This window comes from Trypanosoma cruzi, genomic scaffold (assembly GCF_000209065.1).
Source record: "Trypanosoma cruzi strain CL Brener 1047053516737 genomic scaffold, whole genome shotgun sequence".
NCBI classification, from domain to species: domain Eukaryota; phylum Euglenozoa; class Kinetoplastea; order Trypanosomatida; family Trypanosomatidae; genus Trypanosoma; species Trypanosoma cruzi.
Window position 1 is genome coordinate 328,287 of NW_001849556.1, and position 15,425 is coordinate 343,711.

At 56.1% G+C, this 15,425-nt stretch overlaps 3 protein-coding genes and 2 pseudogenes across 3 annotated transcripts, besides 6 other annotated features; 3 read left to right on the forward strand and 2 right to left on the reverse strand.

Annotated features, from left to right (window-relative positions):
• Tc00.1047053510397.5 (GTP-binding protein, putative) lies at window positions 1–761 on the reverse strand (the record flags this gene model as incomplete). Its single annotated transcript, XM_803205.1, has 1 exon — window positions 1–761. A coding segment is annotated over one exon (761 nt), but the record flags the coding sequence as incomplete, so codon positions are not given.
• Window positions 1–2,789: a sequence feature (heterozygous, non-Esmeraldo-like haplotype).
• Window positions 917–968: a microsatellite.
• Tc00.1047053510397.10 (hypothetical protein, conserved) lies at window positions 1,008–1,586 on the reverse strand (the record flags this gene model as incomplete). Its single annotated transcript, XM_803203.1, has 1 exon — window positions 1,008–1,586. One exon carries the CDS (start codon window positions 1,584–1,586, stop codon window positions 1,008–1,010), a length of 579 nt encoding a protein of 192 aa, XP_808296.1.
• Window positions 1,664–1,691: a microsatellite.
• Window positions 2,134–4,020, forward strand: Tc00.1047053510397.20 (annotated as a pseudogene).
• Window positions 2,790–15,425: a sequence feature (areas not merged during assembly with more than two copies in the genome that could not be assigned to a particular haplotype).
• Window positions 4,459–4,482: a microsatellite.
• Tc00.1047053510397.30 lies at window positions 6,695–7,189 on the forward strand (annotated as a pseudogene).
• On the forward strand, window positions 8,227–15,425 carry Tc00.1047053510397.39 (dispersed gene family protein 1 (DGF-1), putative; the record flags this gene model as incomplete). Its single annotated transcript, XM_803204.1, has 1 exon — window positions 8,227–15,425. A coding segment is annotated over one exon (7,199 nt), but the record flags the coding sequence as incomplete, so codon positions are not given.
• Window positions 13,150–13,205: a microsatellite.

The following is a 15,425-nucleotide window of genomic DNA, read 5'->3' on the forward strand; positions in this document are numbered from 1 at the left end:
AATACAAAAATAAAGTGTTTGTATTTTTTTTCTTTACGCATATATTCCTCAAGGAAAGAACTTCTAGTTCCCAATGGATCTCTTGCGTCCAATACATATAGGACCACATCAGAACTATCAATTACCTTGTAAAGCTCATTCCAAATACGATTGGATTGACCTTTTTTAAATAAAATCCTATTTTTGGAACGATCATCACGTAAATTCTCTTCTTTATTAATAAGATTTCGATCGACTCCCTTCTTCTCAGTCAAATACTCCTCGCCTTTCGATACGGCCCTATTTGCAAACCCCTCCATATCAATGGTATCCAGACGAACGCGCTTTCGATTGGCCTTCGCTCCAAAGGTTTTTTCCCACTCCATCTGCTGACGAACACTGCCCTCATTCATCCCGCTTGATTCAAGAAGACTCAGTGGGAGCTTAGATTGCTTAATAACAATACTGTAAGGATCTCTGTATTTTGCACCCATTTCCTTCAAAAAATTCTGCAAGGCTTCCTGACCAATAACTCTAGTGTTACCAAACCACCGACGATCAGGTGCAACACGAACCATTTGCTGTTCAACACGATCGGATGCCTGCAAGACACTCCCCTTCACAATATTACCTTTTTCATCACGTAAAAGCTTGGACTTATACATTTTTAATCGTTTAATTGTCCTCTGGTCTCGCAAACTAGTTTTGTTGGCATCGACACGACGATTGACATTGGTAGGCGGGAGCAATCCCTTTCCAGCCTTTTTCCCGGGTTTGCCCATATTGTTCCTTTCCCTTGTTAGGCTTTTCTCCGTATCACTTAACTTTTTCTGTGTAAACGTGTATGTATTTCAATCAAAGGAGGATTAAATGTGAACCGGCATAAAAAACTTCAGGAAGGTGGTCCACTGTGAATCCCATGTATGGGGGCAGCCGCATAAATAAATAAATAAACAAATAAATAAATAAATAAATAAATAGATAAATAATAATAAGGCGGTGCGCTTTCAGCATATCTCTAAATTATTTTACTTCCTCACAACCGGTTCAATGGCTTCATTCAGCCAAGGATACCGTGTGGTCACGTTTTCAATATCCTCTTGGTTCGGTTGCACATTAGATGGAAGCCCCATTATCTTGTGAATGAGTTCTGCATCGTCCTCACTGCGGAACTTACAGCTGAGTCCAACACAAAGAAAGCAATGCAAACCCTTCATATTAAACTTTTCTGCTGCGTTTACGGTCTGTAGATAGTGTCCAATGTTTAGTTCACTGGTAAGGCGAGAAACAAAAAAGCCATTGTCCCACTTGTTTTTCAGGACGTGGAGAATATTTCTGTAAATACATGGTCTTACAATTTCACTTTCGGCAAAGCCGTCAATACCATAGTGTTCTGTCCAGCAGACAAGATTTTCAAGAACGGCTGCGGGGTACTCAAATTCAGGAATCATTTCTTCTTTGACTTTCTCAATAAAGGGGCATTTATCCGCAACCGCCTTTGGCACTTCCACGTATTTTCCATCGCTGCAATGAACGATCGTGTGCATGGTACGGTCAACATTGGTTGTGTTGTACAGAATACGTGCACAAGATGTAAAAGAAGCCATTTTGTTTTTAAATTAAAATCTTTGCTTCTTAAAGAAATAATAGTAAAAATAGCGATCAAATAAAACAACAACAATAGCAAACAAACAAACAAACGAACATACAAATTATATATGAACAGCGAAAATTTTCAATACAATAAGCGGAAATAATTCAACGTTTTTTTCCAGAGAAAAGAAAAAAAAACGCGCCAAAACAAACAACAAAAAACGCGGAGCACCAATACGGGTAAAAGCCCCAAGATCCCACCAAAAGACGTTCGCGATCAGCCATCCTACCGCCCTAAAAGCTGTCACCCGAAGCCGCAACCCGCCACGGAATATTCCCCCTTCCAAAATTTCCTTCAGCGCCGGCTCCTCACTCAAACAACCGCTCCAAAAGCGAGAGAACGCGGGCCGCGTTGGGGTCGGGCCGGGCTCCCCGTTTCCTTCGCTCGTCGCGGGCGCGCGCGCTCGTTTCGCGGCGGCGCCTCGGTTTTGCCGAGCGTCGGGGCCCGGAGGACCCGAAAGGACCGACTCCAGCACACACACCGCCCACACACAGACTTGTATGCTCTCACGTGTTGCTGCAGTGATGGGAACCCGCACACACAACCGTCGCCGCGTGACCGGATCCAGCGGAAGGAGGAGGGAAGGAGGAGAGAGTGAGCCGCAGAGGCTCAACATGTCCCGGCATCTTTTTTATTCTGCCGTTCTGGTGCTTCTTGTTGTGTTGGTTTGCTGCGGCGGTGGGGCTGCACACGCTGTGGGGAGTGTGTCATGGTGAGTGCGGCTGCTGCAATGTGCCGAAATTTTTGTGCTGCAGGAGACGCCGGTGAAACCAAAAGATGGGTCTGAAAGTAATGTGAAGGATTGTTTTGTTTCACCCTCTCTCGTCGGTGCTGGTGGGGTAATGACTGTGCTTGCTGAGGGTGCTTTGGCGCGTTGCCCAACAAAACAGGTTTATCCAGCTGACTTTGTTGCGGGGTACGCCAACCCTGCGTGGGGTTTTTCTTCTCTTGTCGCTGAGGCCATTAAGGATGCGTAGAGGACGCACACGGTGTTGAGTACAGTGAATGAAACGGGACGTGTGGATGTTGCGCGCCAACCCACAGCCACTGCGAAGGACAAGAGGGCGTTTCCACTTGTGGGAATCTATGAATAAAAGTATTACGATGCTAAGAAGAGTTGGAACGTAATTGACTCAGATATTCGACTGGTTGTGGGTGAGGCCACTCGTTCCGGGGACGGCGGGCCGAGTGAACCGATCAACTGGGGTGAACCCAAATTGCTGTTAAAAAGAGGATTCCACGGACTAAAAGAGAAGCGAAGGAGCGTTTCCCCACTGCTGGCGCCGGTGTTTTCATGGAGGATGGCATGCTTGTGTTTCCTTTTGCGGCAAGGAATGACAAGCGTGAATTTGTCTCCATTAACATTTATTCGACGGACAACGACAATAACTGGGTGCTCCTAGAAGGCATTTCCTTTGCGGAATGCCTTGACTCTCACACCACCGAATGGGAGGGATCACCTTTCATGGTTGCTCTTTTTTAGAGTGGCCGCAAGTTGTACGAGTTGCATGACATGAGGAACACGTGGACGGGGGCTGTCAGAATACTCCCAGGCGTGTGGGTCAAGTCACGAACAGGAGTCTCTTGGGACATGAGCCTGCGTGTGGAAGCCCTTACCGCCGCGAAAATTGAGGAAGGGAAACTAATGCTGTACACCCAGAGAGGGTAGCTCTCGGGGGAGAAAAGAGCCAATGCGCTCTAACTTTTTTTTACGGACAACAACCACACGTTTCATGTTGGATTGTTTTTTGTGGAGGATGATGTGGGTCAAGCGTTTGCTAACACCCCGCTGTGCTTGGATGGTGCGTTGCACCCTTCGCAGTATGCGGTTATTGGAGCAAGCAGGACCATTTCACTTTCTCGCCTGATGGAGGATCTGCAGACGAACAGGTCCGCCCTCAGTACTTGGGCACAGCTGGATGCCTCCTTCTCAGAGTCGTTCACACCCACGGCGGGTCTGGTTGGACTCTTATCCAATGCAGCCAGTGGTGACGGGACGTGAATTGACGATTACCTTTGCATTCACGAGGCCTGGGTCCGGGGCAACGTGGCCCGTAAACAGCCGGGAGAGAACTGGACTGTACGCTTCTGTAAACCGCGATTTCACTCTTGTGGCGGCGGTGGTCATACAAAATTTTCCGAGGTTGAGCACTTCTCTGCTGGGTGCGGTGCTGGCCTCACCGGTCAGCACGAACTTCATTGGGCTGTCGCACAGCACTGAGGGTAAGTGGGAGATAGTGTTTGACGGCAATAAAACTGCACATGGCAGAACTTGGGAGCTGGGGAAAGAATACCAGGTGGCGCCGATGGTGCAGGGCGGCAACAAGGAGCTCCGTGTGCGTGGATGGCCGGCTTGTGGGGAGCTTGGAAACGAGACCAACACCTGAGGTGCGGGGGGCTGAAGTCTCGCACTTCTACATTGGGGGAGGCGAAGACGACAGCGACAGCAGTATGACGATGACGAAGGTCTTTCTGTGCGACCGCCCACTGAGTGCCGATGAACTAAAAATGGTCAAGAAGAGCGACGCCACAAAAGGTAATGGTGACGACTCCATGCGTGGGGGCGTGTCTCGGGTGCTGCTGCTGCTGGGGCTGTGGGGCATTGCGACCCTTTACTGAGAGGTCGGAGCGAGGAGTCCCTGCCACCAGTGGGAAAATATGTGTCACTGTACGCACCCTCCGAAATAATTGACGTTTTGCGTGGACGCACCCTTTATTTTATCTGTTTCTATCTCTGGTTTGACTATCTCATCCTGCCCGTGTAAGTCTTTACGAAGGATGTGCTCTCCCTCCGGGGACCGCACCGCATGGCATTTGTTTTTGTTTATATATATATATATATATATATAGTGTAACTTTTTGAGACTGTTGGGATGTCTTTAATGTTTCCGTATGTTGATGACACGTGCACTCGGCATTGAGCGCCGCGACGATGGAGCGATGGAAAAAGGGGGGCTAGATGTGCAGCAACGCACTGAGTGTCCCAATGAAATGTAAGTGTTGTGTGGACACCAGATGGTTGAAAGGCTGAAGCAAATATATTCTTACTTTTGCGGAAAGAATATACAAGCATTTTTTTTTGCTTTTTCCGCGTTACTGTGTTATTTTTTGTGGACCTGAAAACTTTTCCAAAGCGATTTCTTTTTTTTAACTTTTTTTGTTTTAAATATGATTTTTATTTTCAGCAAGCGTATTTTGGGTTGCCGCTGGTTGGGCTGCCGTGCTATGCTGAGCCTTATTGGACTTCTCCCTCTTTTTTTTTCCGTCATGCACCTCTGTTGCGTGTTTTTTTGTGCTTCTTCACGTGCGTGGCTCTCTTTTTTTCCCTTATTTCTTTGCGTGTCAGCAGGCACACAACCGCATGGTGTACATGTTGCGGTGCAGTTGTATGCTTCTCCTGCACTCGGTGGCGGAAGCGGCGTGTGGATGCTGCTGGATCACTCCGTGGCAATGAAGAGAAGGAAGGGAGTGACAGTGAGAGTGCGTCGTGGCTCTCGTCTTCTGTGGAAATGCTGAACGGCATTTGGCGGCGTTGTTTTGAGGCACCGCACCATCACGCACGAGGACATGGCACGGAGCGGAAGACTTCTTCTTTTTTGTGTGTGTCTGCTGCTGTGGGTGTGGGTGCGTTTGCGCCAGACTCGTCGGTACGATGGCCGCAGCGTGTGGCTGCCACTCTGTTCTCTTGGGAAATATGCTGCCACGTTTTCACTTGTGTGTTGTTTCGGGGACAATGTGCTGGCAGCTGTGCGATTGCCGGGTGGATGGAGAGGAGCGGAGGGAAGTGCGTGAGCGCCGCGGTCAAGAGTCGCGCTGGGTTTCTCGCCGCGGAGGGCATTTCCCACCAAACCCAGCACCGCTTCTGCCGGGCACACTCTATCACACTGCAGCATCCTAGTCGACGCCAGCAGCACGCGGCGAGGCAGCGGATGCCGCCACCGCCACGAGTGCGACCGGAAGGGACACGCCTGCTGTTGCGTTTCGAGGGGGCACTCCGTGTGGCACAGTGGCGTGCCCAAAAACCTCCTTGTGGAGTCCGCACACGACACCGGGCACTGGCCGCGGAGCGTTTGCGTCAAATAGGACACTTTGTTGGGGTGCCTCCTTTCAGATGGAAGGACGCCTGATTTTCCCTTTGTTCTTACTCAGGCGGATGGCTGCGCTATGACACCACAACAAGGCAGTTGTTTTTACCATGGAGGGTAATGTCTGCAGGGTTACGCATTGGGAATATGAATGACGGATGCAATGGGAAAAGGAGCGTCATGGTTCTTTTGTGCTGTGCGAATTGCAGAAATTTTCTATGTATATATATTTCTTGTGTGGGAGCTTTTCATGATGCATTGCTGCTGTGGCGTGTATGATTTGTGATACCTGCGTGTGGCCGTCGCTGCACCAAATTCTCTTCCCACTTTTTTGTGTTAGGGGCTATGCCTACATGTATTTCTGCAGATTGTGTGCGGTGTCGGCGGTGCCACACGGGTGCGGGGGCCGTGGCGAGCGGAATGCATGGACGAACCCTCCGCGCTCACCACGGTGTTGTTGGTTTTGTTGTTAGCTTTTCCCAACACTGTGCTGGGTAAATGGCAGCCACTCGCCGTCGTTGCGGTGGTCCTCGTGCATGTGGTGTGCATCGCACGCTGTGTCGTCACACTGTGTGGATGACTCTATTGTTTTGGCTGCCCATCGGGACTATGCCTGTTGTTCCCATCTCTCTCATTTTTCTCCTTTGATTGGTGGTCGGTGTTCAGCTTTAGCTTGAGCCAACTGCGGGGACAAGGGGAAACAGTGCGTGGAAAGCGCAAGAGAGTGCATGGCGATCATGAGGAGGGCCCTGCGTCCACTGTGCCGCGGGGAGATGGTCGGAGGGGAGCGAGGCCGGAGACCCACAGCGACACGGATCAACCCGCTACGACTCGCAGAGGGGCGAATGGGGTGCGGCGATTAATGTGGGCTATTTACAGTCGGGTGGAAGGGTAAATGCTGGAGGGAGTGTAAGAGTCTGTGTATAATGCGAGGTGGCATAATGTCGTGGGGGTTCCTGACGGCGAGTGGACGGTAATGGAAGTGAGGGAAGGGGAACCACCGCAGTCATGGACGTACAAGGCAGTTTGCATGACTCTCGAAAAGGATGACGGTGTGGAGCAATCCGGTGCACCGCGTCTGAGGCTGATGGTGCTCACCTCGGAGAAGGGATGGCCGTACTCGTGGAGATGGAAGGAGAATAAATCCACTCGTGACTGCCACGTGAACTGTGAGGTGGATCGAGTGTGGCGGACCGTCAAGGGCGATTTAACCAAATGGTTCAGCAGGCGCGCTAAGAACAAACTTTCGCCTAGGCGACGTCTGTTGGTTGGGACGCCCTGGATCGGGAATTCGATGGCTGCCGACTCGTACCTCCTCTACCAGCTGCTGCACGGCGATGCGGAGAAACTCCAAGTGGCTGTCTACAGTTTTGGGAGTCAATCATTCCTGTTTGACAAGACCACCCAAGCGGTGCGAGAATACGTGGATACTACGAAATCTAAGAGAGTCTTTTTTTTTTGGCAGCTGTGAGACTCTGCGACTGTGTCCTTGCCGTGCGTGTGGCATCTTTTGCCGTTGCTCCCTCGTTGTGTTGGTGAGGGAGGAGACGAGCGGCTGCGTCGGTGGAGTTGCGCTCCAGTGGGAGAGGGAAGGCATCGACCGCCGCTGACGACAACGGTATTTGCTGCAGGCGATCTGACGGGAAGACGTCACCGGTGTCACAGTTAACCGAGATGGATGAGGGCCGCACTGCGTCTCTCCTCCCCTTTCATCATCCCCTCAATCCACTGCAGTCACACGCCACACGCACCGCACGGCAGCGGCGGGACCACCATCCGGATGTCTGTGAGCCAATCGGAATGTGCAATCGGTGTGGACCCTTTTCCCCCGTGTTTAAGTGCTTCAGCCGTGCTTCTTTATTATTCCTTCTTGTGTGTGTCGTGCGCGTATGGTGCCGCTGCCTGTTGTGCAATGCCGACCCACGTGAAAGAGAAACGACGTCTTGACTGCTGGCGACCGGCGAGCTCTCCGCTTTACTTACGCACCACCAACAACGCCTTTCGGACGCGCTTGATGGCTGGCGGTCGTATCGCTGCCACGTGTTCTTCCTCGGCTCTTGTGTGTCGTGCACGGCATCGGGATTGCCCTGTGATGGAGCCATTCGGTAAAAGGAGCGGTGCCAGTGGTCATGTGGCTTTTTGCCGAGATTCCGCCACTCGGCACGGTGGCGGTATGGGGCTGTGTGGGAGGTGGGAGGACGATGGTGTCACTGACTTTATTGCGTCTGCGCTGCTTTTTGTCGGCGGCTGTACTGTGGTGGGGACTGTCTGTGGCTGGATGCTTCTGCGTGCCAATTTCTTTATTTGCTGTAGTCTCTGCCTCTTATTCTTTTTTTTTTTTTTTTTGAGCGTGCAGTTCGAGATACTTTGGCTTTGCCAGCACAACTATCGTTTCAAGCTATTAGGGATTAATTGCAGTATTAGGATTAGCAGTACTGGGATATCGATTTATCGGGATTGTATTTCTGGATTCGCCATCTGTGGGAAAGGATTTGTTGGACAGGAGTTATGGTCGACGGGGCGAGTGCGACACACCACGACAGCCCTGTTGGTACCTGTTTGGGTCGGTGGATGTGGTCTGTTGTGGGCGCGTGTCCGCGCAGCCGGCACCGTGTGCGGCGCAGGGCCATTGTGGCTGTGCGTGTGGCGCTTCTTTTTGTGTTGGCGCTGGTTGCGGCGGCGGCGTGGATGCCCGCGGTGCATGCGGTGGTGTTGCGACTGCGGGGCGGCACTGTGGACAGAGCCATCACGGTTGGCCGCGCCGTGGACACGGTGCTGATGGACGGCGTGTACATCACTAACGGCGTGGCTGTTGTGTTCGACGTGCCGGCGATGCTTCCCGGCGCGCTGCGCATCGAACTGAGGAACTGCGTGTGCGACGGCGGTGCGCAGATCTACGTGCGGGGCTACAGCGGTGAGCCGGCGAGTGACCGGAGCCTGGAGGTGAGCGTGAGCGGGCTGTCCGGGAGCTACTGCTCGCTCGTGTTTGTGCACAACCTGCCGGCACACACGAACGTGACGGTCCGTGACTCGACGATTGCGACGGCGGGGCCGATGCGCTTCTCGCAGCTGAGCGGGCTGACGGACGCGGTGGCGTCGCCGCTTGTGCTGCACGCGACGTCGCTGTTGCGGACGCAGCTGCGTGTGAGCAGCACTGTGCTGAGGTCGTTGCAGGCGGGCGGGTCGGCGGTGTACGTTGGCGGCGACGTGGACCTGCTGTCGAGCGCGGTGGTGCTTGACGGCTTGTTGCTGGAGGCGTCGGGCGGTCCGACCGCGTCCGTGATGCGTGTGGCGTCCTCGTCGATTCTCAGTCTGCGGAGCCACTCGGTGTTCTCCGTGACGAACGTGTCGGTTGTGAGCGGCGGCGGCGGCATTGTGCTTGGAGAGCGCCTCGCGGTTTTTGATTCGGTGCTGCGCTTCGTGCGCGTCGAGGGGTCTGCTGCGTCGTCGCTGGTGCGCTGCGGCGGTGGGACGATCGGTGCCGGCGGGTGGCTGGAGCTGCGCGACGTGTGGGCGGTGGGCGAGGCGTCGTCGGTGGCGTCGCTGTCGGGTGTGACGCTGAGCGGCGGCACCGTGTCGATTGCGCGCTGCGCTGCCACTGGCGCGACGCTTGTCTCCGGGCCGGCAATCACGAGCGGCGTCGTGTCGGTGCAGTGCAACCGTGCCGGCGGCCGGGTGCTGCAGAGCAGCGGCGACTACCGCATGGCCGGCCTGCCCTCCGTGAGCGTGGTGCCGTGCGACGGCTGTGCGGCCGCGCTGGCGTGCTTTGATGCACTGACGGCGTCGTTCTCCGAATGCGTGTGCGGCTGCCGCGCCGGCGGTGTGGGCGAGGCGTGCCTGCCGTTCGACGTGCCGCCTGCGAGGGCTGGCGGTGGTGGTGGCGGTTCACAGGGCTGCGTGAGTGGCGTGACGCTGACGGAGTCCGTGACGGTTGGCGGCGGGCGTGCGACGGCGTGCTTCGACTCGGTGGTGTTCAGCGGACCGATCACTGTGACGGTGGACCTGCGCTCGATGGACGCGTTCGCTGACGCGCTGAACGTGACGCTGCGCCACTGCGTGCTTGCGGGCGGCGCGCAGCTGCGGATTGGCGGCCTCAGCGAGAGCACGGCGCGCCTGATGCCCCACGCTCTCGTCAACATGACGAATGTGACGTCGCTGGAGGGCGTGATTGTGCTGCATGGCGCGATGCCGCTGCACTCGAGTGTGCTGCTGGCGAACTCGACGCTGCGCGCGACGGTTGGCGGGTCGCAGTACGTGACGACGACCCGTGGCTACGAAGGGTTTCGGTACGGCCCCGCGCTTGTCCTGGACGGTGTCCGGCTTCTGTCGACGCGGTTTGTCATGACGCGGTCGATGCTGGTGTGTGGCGGGGGTTCGTGCGCTGCGATCCTCGTTGAGCGCGGCCTTGGCGTGAACCTGTCCAGCGTCTTCTACATGGACAACTGTGCTGTCCTGTCGCAGTCGCACGTGATGCACGCTCTTGCGTCGGATTTGCATGTTGTTAGCGGCTCCGTGTTCTCCATACAGAACAGCTCGTGGAGTGCGCCGAGCGTCGAATACTACGAAGGTGCGTGTATGTTTGGGGACGTTGCGGTGGATGGCGGCAGCGTGCTGCAGGTTGTGTCCAGCACTTTCCGTCTCGGCTTCGCCATGCTCATGGTAAATACGCTGACCGTGACCGGCGGCAGCTGGCTGGTGCATCGCGACAACGAGTTCCGCACCGCCTACGTTGTGTATGTGGACGACGTGGACAGCGTTGCGTTCCGCGATCGGAGTGTGTGGTCGATAATTGACAACAGCTTTAAATACGGCTTTTACTCGGCCTTAACATACATGACCAGCAACTGGTCACCACCATCCGACACGCACCCGACCATCTACGGCATGTGCAACGAGGCAAGGGGCTCTCCTGTGACGGGTTACCAAGACGATCTCAACATTGGAGCACCCGTGACGGCACTGGACTGTGGTGCGTGCACCATGGACGCTGTGTGCTTTGCAGCGAGGACGAGCAGCATCAGCGGCTGTGAGTGTGTGTGCGCTGCTGGCGGCTACGGTGACACGTGTCTGCCGGCTGCGGTTCCGGACGGCCTTGGGCCGCTCCCGCTCCCCGATGCGAAGGACTCGGAGGTCCGCTGCGTGCATGGTGGCAGGATCAGCTCCGTGGACTATCCTGATCCCGGTGTGCGTGGTCTGTGCTTTGTCAACGTGACCTTCACCGCCGCGATTGCGCTGGACCTGTTGTATTTTGACGCACCACAGCAGGCACTCAACATCACGCTGCTGCAGTGCATCCTCATAGGCCTGTCGATCAGGGGGAGTGGTGCGAGAGTGCACGTGAGCGTGGTCTCTTTGATGATGGATTCTGGTGCATTGGAGTTTGAAGGTGATTTTGGCGCGAGCTCCCTGATACTGGTGGTGGGCAGTACGCTTTTGATGAGGTTTCGCCACGCAGTTCAATTCCAGAGGTTTTCTCTTGGTGCGAACTCGACGCTGCTGTTGCTCGACAATTGCATCGAAGGGGAAAGTTACGCAGTCCGTTTATCCTTTGTTGTTGTTGATGGTGGTGGGATCGTTATGAAGGGAAATACGCTGAGGGGAGCGGAGGAGGAATTTCCGTTGGAATCCGCTGTTTTTTTTGAATCTGCTATTTTAAAGAACGGCGGCTACTTTGACGTGGAGGATAACACGATGTGTGCAGTTAGTGGCATTTATTTTTATGGGGACATCATCGTGAGCTCCGCTGGACTGTTGCGAGTGGCGGACTGCACCTTTGCTGGCATCACACTGTTTTTTGAACCTGCGCTGGTGCATTTGGACGGCTTGGTGACACTCGAGGATGGTGCGCAGTGGCGTGTGGAGGGCAACAACGTGGGTGCAGCCTCAGTAATGGGTATGCCAAAATCCTTGTACAAAATGAGGCTGTTGGGCAGCGGCACCACCGTGGTGCTTGCACACAACCGTCTGGTGGACGATAGCTGTCCTTTTGTTAAAATGGCTCTGTCAAACACGATTGTGGTTTCACCCGCGCGGTTTGTGGTTGGGTGCAACCTGCAGGACGGTAGGGAGGTGTCGTACGACGTTGTGCTTCCGGAGGGCGTGGTGGTGTTCAGGTGCGGCACATGCAACGACGACGCGGCGTGCTACATGCCCGGGACGGAGTCGGTGGACCGCGGCTCGTGCTCGTGCAGCTGCAAGGACGGATGGCATGGCGCGTCGTGTCTTCCCTTCGAGGTGCCCGACACGGTTGTGCCGCCCGTGGCGGGGAGAGCCGTTGACGGCGACACGAGCTGCGTGGTGGACCAGACGCTGACGGACCTCGCGCTGAACATGTGGAAGACGCACCACTGCTACGCAGGTGTGACATTCAGCGGCATGGGTGCTGCGCTGACGTTTTTCCTCAACAGTATGCCGCTGCATCTCCCCATCAACATCACGCTCACCGGGTGCACATTCCGTGAGGGTGCCGCGCTGCAGTTTTTTGGGGGTGCTGAGGCGGCCGAGTCATCTGGTATCCTGATCCGCGTGAGCCGGGCGGTGATGCGTTCCTCCGTTGTTGTGTTTGCACTCGCCCTCCCGCTGCACTGCGACATCGCCGTCACGGAGGTTGACGCGATGCAGTCCTCCGCGGTACAGTTGCCGGAATCTGTGAACAACATGTTGAGCGTTATGATGCTGAGGGACGTCGTGTTGAGTGCGTCCTCGCTGTTGGTTAGCAACGTCAAAGCGTGTGCATTCGGTTACGGTAGTTTTGGTTTGTACTCGACTGGGACGCTGAAGCTGGTGGGTGGCAGCTCGCTGTACGCACGGTACTGCAGCTTCGATGGATACACACACCTGCTGCACATGAATATCCTCATTGTCCGCAATCACTCTGTTTTTGCGCTGCTAAACAATAGAATGGACTCCGGGATAAGCCTCCTCTCTCAGCAGCAGGACTTTAGCGTGTCGGAACACAGCGTGTTGCGCGTGGTGGGGAACAGCGGTTCCGTATCATACGCCATCTACGCATATAATTCTTGGACCGTTCAGCAGTCAAGCTGGCTGGATTGGCGTGACAACGACGTGGGAGTGGGTGCGATTTTCAAAGTATGGGATTCTGCTTTTGTGAGCATTGACGGCAGCAGTGTGGTGACGCTGACGGACTGCACGATGGGCTCGACGGGGTTGTCGGTTTCCTTGCTATCTCGGGCTGACGCCGGCTACCGGTTCGTTGCTGGGTGCCTGACGGTCGCGGGACGGGAGGTGACGACGGCAGCTGAACTGGAGCTCCACGGCATCACCAACGTGACGACGGTTACCGCGTGCGGGGAGTGCACGAAGGACGGCGACTGCTTTGCTCCGCTGACGACGGCGGTCATTGACTGCAAGTGCCGGTGCGCTGCTGGAGGGCACGGCGATGTGTGTGTCCCGGCGCCTGTGCCTGCGGGCCCGCCGCCACCACTGCCGTCGCCGCCATCGCCCCCACGCACACCGCCGCTGCCGCCAGTTGGTGAGTGCATCAGCGACATGGTGTACCCCGAGGTTGCGCAGGCAGTGGGCGGCGGGCTGTCGTGGCTGTGCTACCGCAACGTGACGTTCAGCGGGGGCGGCATGAGCCTGACGGTGCTGGTCGGAGCGATGACGGGCGACGTGGCGAACGTCACGTTCGATGGATGCACGTGGAGGGACGGCGCCGTGCTGTTGCTGTTGGGCAACGCGTACGCCGCTTTGGGGTCGCTGAACATCGTCGTCACCGGCAACAGATTTATTGACGCGCTGCTCAGCCCGGAGGGTGTGTTCCCACCGCAAACGAACATCACGATCAGCGGGAACCGCTTCATTGTCACGAGGCTGATCCCTCGGTCGGGTTTGGTCCTTAGGAAGCCGTCGTGTGTTGCGATGAATGGACTGGCGATCAGCAACGACTCCGCGGTGGTGCTTAGTGGCAACGTGTTTCAGGCCATGACGGCATCGTCGAGCGCCATTCACGTCGTTGAGTCTGCGCTGAGGGTGTTGTGGCGCTCCCTGTTTGCGGTGCTGGGCAACACGTTTCATATGGACGGCGGTGGCGCTACGCTGATATATCTTGAAGGGTCTAGCGAGTCCTCGTCGCTGGATGTACTGAACAACTCTGCCGTGGTGGTCCGAGACAACGTTGTGTCGAGTCAGGTGCAGCACGTCATTTTTTTGCGTTCGGCCTTAATTGTGGAGTCTTTTTCGGCGGTTGTGTTTCAGGGCAACGACATGCAGAGAAGTTTGGCTGTTTTTTATTCAAAATTTCTTTCCTACATCTACTACAACTCTTGGCTGCAGTTGAGCGGCAACCTCTGCCGTGAATCCCCATCGAAAGCCTTTGTATACATACACTACACGGTGAATCTCCGCGACTCCACGGTGTCTGTGTCCGGCAACCGATTTATGTCCAGCGCTCGCACGCCGACAGTTCTGTGGATACCTACAATTCCCAGGGAACTCACAAACGGAGAGATTGTGGCTGCGTGCAACACTGTGAACGGCGGTGAGAGGGTGCAATACGTCATCCCGTCCGTGTACAGTGTCACCATTTTGACATGCAGCGACCCATGCACTCTCGCGGCATTGTGCTTCCCCGCGTACACGACGACGGCCTCGAGTGATGTCTGCGCCTGCACGTGCGCGGAGGGCGGCTACGGCGAAGCGTGCCTGCCTGTCGCTGTCCCCGAGCCACCGAGCACCGACGGCGCCGACTTGTGCGTGCGTGACGTGCGTGTGGATGTGGAGGTGAACGTCAGTTTCGGGACGTCGGTGGCATGCTACGTTGGCTTGACCTTTGCGGCGGACGTCGTGGTGGACGTGGCGTCGATGTCAGGGAGCGTGCGCAACGTGACGCTGGCGAACTGCACGTTTTTGGACGGAGCGAGCCTGTACGTTTTTGGGTGGAGGTCCGACCCGCCTGCTGGCGAGCGCGTTGATGTGTTGGTCAGCGGTCTTGAGTCGCGCTCCGGCGGCGGCGTGGTGGTGGCGAACCTATTTCCGCCGGGCTCGCGCGTCACCGTGGTGGACTCGCTGCTGATCGCAGAGAGGCGTGTTGCGTACCGTGGCGCCTACGGCCTTGGCGATGCCTCCGCGTGCCTCGTGTTGCACAACGTGAATCTGACGGGGAGCGTGCTGACCATTGCGCGCACACATGTGGCGGCGGTGTTCGGCGACGCTGTTGGCGTGCTGGTGGTTGGCGGCGTGGCGCTGTCGTCGCGCGGTGCGCTGTACGTGGACGGGCTGTTGGTGCAGACGGCGCTGGGGCTGTGCGTGTCGGTGGAGGGCGGTGTTGCTGCCAGCGGCGGCTCCGTTGTGGCGTTTGCTGACAGCGACTTCCTGCTGTGCAAGCACGCGGTGTCTGTGCGTGGGGCTGTGAGCGTGTCGGGCTCTGCTGCGGCGCTTGTGCGGAACGAATTTTCGTCGACGGAGGACTACGCGGTGGCGTTCTATTCGACGGTGAGTCTGGATGGCGGGTCGATGCTGCTGGCGAAGGGCAACGTGCACGACGGCGCCTCGAGGGAGATGCTCCACGCCGCCGGTGCAGTGACCGCTGCTGGGAGCACGCTGAGCTTTGTGCACAACCGAGCGCTGCTGCCACGGATGCTGTCGGCGGGCCTGTCGCTTGCGGCTGGGGCGCATTTGAGGGTGGCGTGCAACGACGCTGGTGGCCGTGTCCTGTCGACGGCGGAGGAGTACGCAGCGGCTGGTTT